At 44.1% G+C, this 6,648-nt stretch overlaps 1 protein-coding gene across 1 annotated transcript in view; it reads right to left on the bottom strand.

Moving 5' to 3' along the window:
• Il18r1 (interleukin 18 receptor 1) overlaps positions 1–2,712 on the bottom strand; it is a 30,908-nt gene extending 28,196 nt beyond the window's left edge. Inside the window, exons 1-2 of the mRNA XM_055608278.1 lie at positions 2,642–2,712; positions 2,112–2,197 (exon numbers count right to left, since the gene is read on the bottom strand). Of these exons, the coding sequence (XP_055464253.1) occupies positions 2,112–2,169 (58 nt within the window). The 5' untranslated portion in view covers positions 2,170–2,197; positions 2,642–2,712. The remainder of the gene's footprint in view (positions 1–2,111; positions 2,198–2,641) is intronic.
• Between the last annotated feature and the right edge of the window lie 3,936 nt (positions 2,713–6,648).

Genomic DNA, 6,648 nt, shown 5'->3' with positions numbered 1-6,648 from the left:
TATCTATCTATCTATCTATCTATCTATCTATCTATCTATCTATCTATCTATTTAATCTACAAAGAGTGGACTTCTGTTCTAAATTGGAGTTCATGAATAATTTTCAACCCTGTGCCTTCTGACTCTAAAATGCCCTTAATCCAATTTAGAAAATTGCAGTCTCTTAAGTAAATGCACTATTTCCTTAAGACCATATACAGAAAGTTGTCTGTGTAGTTTGGTGTGTTTCTCAGAACAGCTTCTGGCTTTAGCTTAATGTTAACCACAGCAGGAGGAGGAAGTGGCTCAAGTGGCAGGTCTACTTCCATACCGAAGAGGGACACAGCATCAGACTCTTGCTGGCGGCTGTAGGAAAATCTATTGTACATTTCAATACACCAACACAGTTGCTCCTTGACAGTCAAAACAAGAATCTTAGCACCCCAGTAACTTTCCTGGCCTCGGGGACACAGGGTTACAGACCGGACACGCCTCCTTCCGAGTTTTGATCTTTCTGAGCATCAAGTCTATGATGGCTGTTCGTTTTCCTGTGTGTGGCAGTGGTGTGTTCTTTCCTCGTCGGCCATGCTGTTGTCTGAATGTTCACTGCGTATGTACTGGACACTTGGATTATTGTAAAAGAATCTATTGAACATTTGAAGTTATTCTAGGTTTCCAAGTGTTGATTCATTTAAGGATCAAGCCTGCTATAAACATGAGTACTTGTGCTCTGATTGATAAATGCATGAATTCCTTTGGGGAGTCGGCCTCAGTTTAAAAACAAAGTAATGGTCAGTCAGGAGTTGGAAATGTATAATCATGAGGAGCCTCACGTCTTAAGACACCTTTTCTTTCATTTAGGATTAGTCAGACTTTGTTGATTAATATGATGCTCTTGGTTATATAAATGAGCAGAGGTTAGGGTGCATGGAGTGGGTGAGCAGTCAGCCTATTTCTTCCGTGGATAAAGTCAGCTTTAAGCTGTTCTCTACTCAGCTGTGAGCAGCCAGTGCCAACAAGTTAAATGAAGTCCACGTATAGAATATTGCTACCTATGGCTACAATTCCTGTTCACGAAAGGCATTCTCTCACCCGTAGAGAAACAGGGAGCTAGAACCCAAGCCCCAGGCCCAACAGGCTGTAGAGCTGGTTTTATTCCAAGACTGTGTTTCCTGGCAATTCAGAACAGGTGACTGATGTTTCTCTGTGGAGCATGGGACATATGGAAGACATCTTCCTGTGCTTGCTATTTTGCTCAGCACTTCCTGACAAATCATCTCCTCCTGAGAAGAATGAACAGCCTTCAGGATCTGGGCATCACTGCATTGTCTGCTGGGTGGAGTTCCAACAAGGCATGGATCCATGAAAGCATTACTGTTACAGGAATGCCCTACTCTGTTTTCCTTTCACAGTAATTCTCAAAGAGAGGGTGGGATATGGGCCTAGGTGCTCCCATTTGGGAGTAACATTCTGAAGTAAATTAAATGACATCTCCCTTTCTCTTCCAAGTGCTGTGCAAATGTTCCTCAGTCATGGAACTTCTCTCCAAAGAATAGAACCTTCAAATCCTTCTCCGTGAGGAGTCCACCAAACAGCTCCTGAATTACAGTTGGTGTTTGACCTGTTCTGAGGCTTTAGCGTCTAATCCAGCCTTTCTCTTTCTTATATTTTCTAGCAGCTGGGTAATTTCTAAGATTTGGAAAGGATTTTCTGTTTAATTTCTTTTGAATATCCTTTTAGAACTGAATGAAATCTTGCTATCCTCTCAGGAAAGAGAAATTGTGTAAAATTGTCTAAAACCAGTAAAAAAAAAAAAAAGACAATTGTTTTCTTCCTCTCCTTCAAATCAAATGAAGCAGCTGTCTTCTGAGGTGTAATTTATCTATCTCTCCTTGCCTCTCCATGTGGTGCTCTGCACACCCTTTCTTGGTCCATTCCTGCCACTCTTCCATTCCCTACCCCAGGAACAGCAAGGATTTCTCAATCTTCTGAAGTAAAATTTGAAGTCATTAAAAATTAAATAAATTAGGCATCTTCAGAAACTGCATTAGCTATAAAGATAAAAAAATACTCCAGAATTTCCCTCCAGCTTTCTAATGAAGTCTCTTTCTGAATGTTTATAACCCACTTACTTGAGGCACTTTGAACAATAAGAACCCAAAGTGTCAAGAAAAATCCTTCTCGATGCATGTTTAGGCTTCTGCTTCAGACGGTCTCTCTAGACAAAGAATAATAGAAGGTTAAGCTTATGCCCTCAAACAAACGGATCCCATCCTACGAAGGAAGCTTGAAAACACTCCTGGCACATAAACCAAAGCAGACTAGCAATGTTTCATATCTCTTGAAATGGTCCCCAATTCACCAAACTTTTAACCACAAAAAATTGAATAAATTTCAAGGCAACGATTTTAGCTCCCACAAAACATAAATATTTAACACTTTTTTTTTAATACAGTAGGCCTGATGTCTCTCAACCTGATGTACTATTTCTCGCCTTCAGGGTCAAAGTTAAAATCTAGAAAAATGTGTGATCCTACAGATGAAACCATCCATGTCCCATTGAGGTCTGAGCAGCAGCACCACTTGTTCAAAAGTGTGTGAGAGAGAGACAGAGAGAGACAGGACGGGGGTTGGTGGGGGAAGAAAGCTTACTTTGACTCACCGTTTCACAGTTTCAGAGATTTCAGGGAAGTCTCAAAAGTCTGAGAACCGTGTTGTCCTGCTGGTCAGCAGAGCTTGCGCAGCGCCGGGAGCACAGAGCTAGTGTCACTGAGGACGTGTGTGCCCGGAACGTGAGTGGGCACTGGCTCCCCAGCGTGCTCACTGGAAAAGGCAGAAAGTAGTGGGTCCCAGTAACTACTGTCCTCCTTACACTGACTGTGACCCCAGCTCATGGAGCTTTCTGCACTGAACTTTGAACTCAGAGCAGCACAACCTTTACTTTTCTAGTGATGAGCAACAAGAGCAGAATGGAAGAAGGCTCCTCGCAGGTCGAGCCACGCATCAAGTGTAAATATTTCACAAATAATCTCCTGTTTCCTGCTTCCACCCACTGCCTCTAAAGACACAATTCACACAGGACACAGCGGGACACAGACAAAATGATTTCTTTCAGAGGAACACAAAGCTGACTAGAGTCTCAGACTGATAAAGGTCAGGGAGCTGTGGACATTGGACAAATAAAGTAGCTCAAAGATTGCTGGCGCGTTGCCAAAACACAGAGAGTTGGGTGGCCTCCACCAGAATCACTGAGGGAGCAGAGTTTCAAATGCTGATGAATAATGACTTCTGGGCGCCTGGCTGCCTTGAAAGCTAGAGCAATACCCCAACTGCCACCCGCCTCCTGTCCTAACTTGTCAGCCACAGGAGAAGGTTCTCATAAGGAAGCCACCCAAACCACCTACCCGCTTGCAAGAGACGTTACTGAACAGCGTAAAAGCAAAAAGCGTATTTGTTCATGGAAAGTACCAACCATTCCGAGTCAAATTAGAACAGCGCACCTTGAAAGCCCCAGGCGCCACTCTCACAGCTTTCATTACTGCCTCATCTTTCTGTCTTGGGCACAATGAGAAGCGAAGTGCCTGTGCCTTTTCTCCAGTGGAGGCTGTCACAGGCTTGCAAACGGCACCACATGTCCCTTCTTTCTTTTTTCATTTTAAGCTCTAACGAGAAATGAAATTATACAGTTATCCAGATTCTGGCAAGATGCACGTTTTAGTGTGCGGCATCTTTAGATCTCAGCACACAGAATAATACGTGCACACACACAGCGTGTGAGTGGAGGTGAGTGTGGTGCTTTAAGCGTCTGTTGTGCTTCTTAAGCTGTATGTGTAAATTTAAGAACTTGGTGTTTTATTAAGGATCAAATGCCCTTGCAGATGCAGAGCTCCTGTGAGCAGTGGCACTGTGCCCTACCACAGGCCAGCTGGGAAGCGGTGCCAACTAGGAAGCGGTGCCAGCTAGGAAGCGGTGCCAGCTAGGAAGCGGTGCCAGCTAGGAGGCGGTGAGAAGGCAGATGGAGGACAGCGGCATTGCATTTCCTGCGCGCGGGAATTTTAAGAATTGCAGTGTTTTGTTACTGTTGAGTTTTTGTTTTATTTTGTTTTGCTTTGCTTATCTGTAATCTTGAAGTGACTTTCTTTTATATATTTTTTTTAATTTTTAAAGTAATGTTTGCCCAATGTAGAATATTTTGAAAAAGAAGAAAATATTCTTAACATGTACAATATTTTCCTATTCTTCTCGTACTTTTCGTATACAATTTCAGGAATGAAATGATGTCTAATTAGTTTCCTATCTTGTATTTCCTCTTGATATTGTTCCCTGAAGGTTTTCCTACATTACACTTTTCTTTGTTCTTGCTATTTTAATTACTGCCTCGGATTCTTTCATGGGCATGACTGTCTTACAAGATGACTTATGTTATGCAAAACACAAGATTGTCTTCACTCTTGAGACAGCGGGTCTCGGTTTTACAGAGCACAAGCCCAGGCACCAGGCTGGCTACATCTTCCTTCTTTCCTTTCCCAGCTTAGCAAGCAGAGCAAGCCTGGCTGTGCTCCCTTCCTTCATGCTTAGCAGGGAAGAACAGTTCCCCCTCCCTGAGCTGAGAGGGAGGCTGGACATGTTCCTACCAACACATCTAGAGAACAGCAAGCGCCACCTAAGTGTTGGCTATTGCCATCGTTTTCAGCTCTTATAATCGTATCAGTGTTGTGATAAGGTGGGTCAGTGAAGGAGCCAAGGGAGTAAAGAATGCATGCAGCTGGACCACATTCCAAAACAGCAGCTTCAACCTCCCTCAGCAGCCCGACTCTTCCCGCCACCCCCAGCACAGCACGCCCCGCCTCAGATCTAACCAGGCCGCCTGACTGGAGCAGGGCCTCTTCTTTATTTGAAGCAGAGCGAACTTTCTATTATAAAGGAGGCAGATAGTCCCAGAAAACGAGCTGTTTCATTTCATGATTACAACCCTTTAAATAGCGAATGATTCTTTCCTAGTTCTACAATGTCCAGAATCTTATCCAGTTTGTTAGGGTTACTTTTAAGTTTTCTTCTGCCGTGTTAACACACAGAAATGTTTTATGTTGGTGCACTCAAGCCAATACTCTTTTGTATGTGTTCCCATTTTTTGTTTGTTTGTTTCTTGTTTGTTTTTGCTTTTGTTGCTGGGTTTTTGTTTTTTGTTTGTTTATTTGTTTGTCTCTTGTTTTGTTTTGTTTTGTTTTGTTTTTGAGATGTGGTTTCTCTGTGTAGCCCTGGCTGTCCTGGTAGACCAGACTGGCCTCAAACGCAGAGATCTGCCTGCCTTTGCCTCTGGGCTTACAGGCATGGGCCCCTGCTCCTGGCCCATGTTTTTAAATGTAGATCAGTCCTTTTTCTCCCTTGAAGCTAATATAGATGCTTAGCTATATTTTCCTCACTTTTCTGAGAAGTGGCTCATATTTTCCTCATAAAAGTGAGACTTCTTTTTTTTTTTATTTTACATTTGGCTTGTTTTTAAACTTACTTCTTGGTTTTAAACCAAGAAAAGCATTTACTTTTGGTTGCCATGAAAATAGGACCTAATTAAAGTTCCACTTCTAAAATAACGATGGACTATTTCTCTGTCTGGTCAAACAGCCCCACCTTTCCTTTGAAGTTTGTTGATGGCCACTTGCAATGCACAGGCTCTCCTAAGCATCTGCGGAGAATCTAGCACAAGGGCAAAGTGTGTGGGCACAAACGCACCCACCTCCCCTCTGTTCTCACTTTGCTCATCTATCTGTAGCAGTTGCTACTGATGAGCAAGGCCACTTTTGTCTGCTCGTTGATTTATTTGCAGAATTGGTAACGAAACACATCCACAGACTACACAGACGGGAGTCCCGAGTGATCACCCGACTCTTCGCACACCTAAACCATCTTCTGCTGTTCCAACCCTGGCGTCTTCAGACGTTTGTTCTGACAATTGTGATGCCCGGTAAATCCAACACGGGGCCTTTAAAAAGATAAGGAAGGCTGGACTCCACACAGCCGTCGGGGGCTCGTCCGAGCCCTCCACTGACTGCAGTGTGCAAACAGAAGGAATGCCACCAGCCTACAGGACTTGCCTGTGTGCTCAGAAAAATAAATTTCCTATTAGATATATCCACCTCAAGGTTAACGTATTAAGTATGAAATTAACACATGTTCAAGCATGTATCTGGGTGCCCAGGAAACAGAGAACGGTTACCAACTTAATTACCCAATGATACCAAAGTTTCTCTAGATTGAAGTTCTCTTCCATAAAGTTATGTGACCAGGCAGGCGGCAGAGGGTGAAGAGTAGAGGCAAGGTAACCCCGTATCTTGTCCCCCAAGACCAGGATGCACTTCCACAGCGCCCTTTCAGCGTGTCAGCGTGGTCATGTCCTGAGTGCCTGACTCTGACCCTTTCTGGTCCTCCCCATGAGGAAACTGACCTTGTTCTAGCAAAAACAGTTCATCCAAGGGCAAGCCCCTCCTAGCTTTCCAGGGGACCAGGGACCAGAAGCCCGGGAAGCAGCCACGCTCGGGGCAGGAGTTTCCCTGGCTCACAGGTAAACACGTCACCTCCACGGTCAGCCATTCATCAGCAGAGCACAGCCGAGCTGTCCCTAACAGCCTGCCCTGACGGGAGCTAACACAGGAGTTTCTTCCCGTGCCGAGA

Source organism: Psammomys obesus, unplaced genomic scaffold, assembly GCF_907164565.1.
Source record: "Psammomys obesus unplaced genomic scaffold, mPsaObe1.curated_primary_1811, whole genome shotgun sequence".
In the NCBI taxonomy this organism is placed as follows: domain Eukaryota; kingdom Metazoa; phylum Chordata; class Mammalia; order Rodentia; family Muridae; genus Psammomys; species Psammomys obesus.
This window is presented reverse-complemented; position numbering and strand designations above follow the sequence as displayed.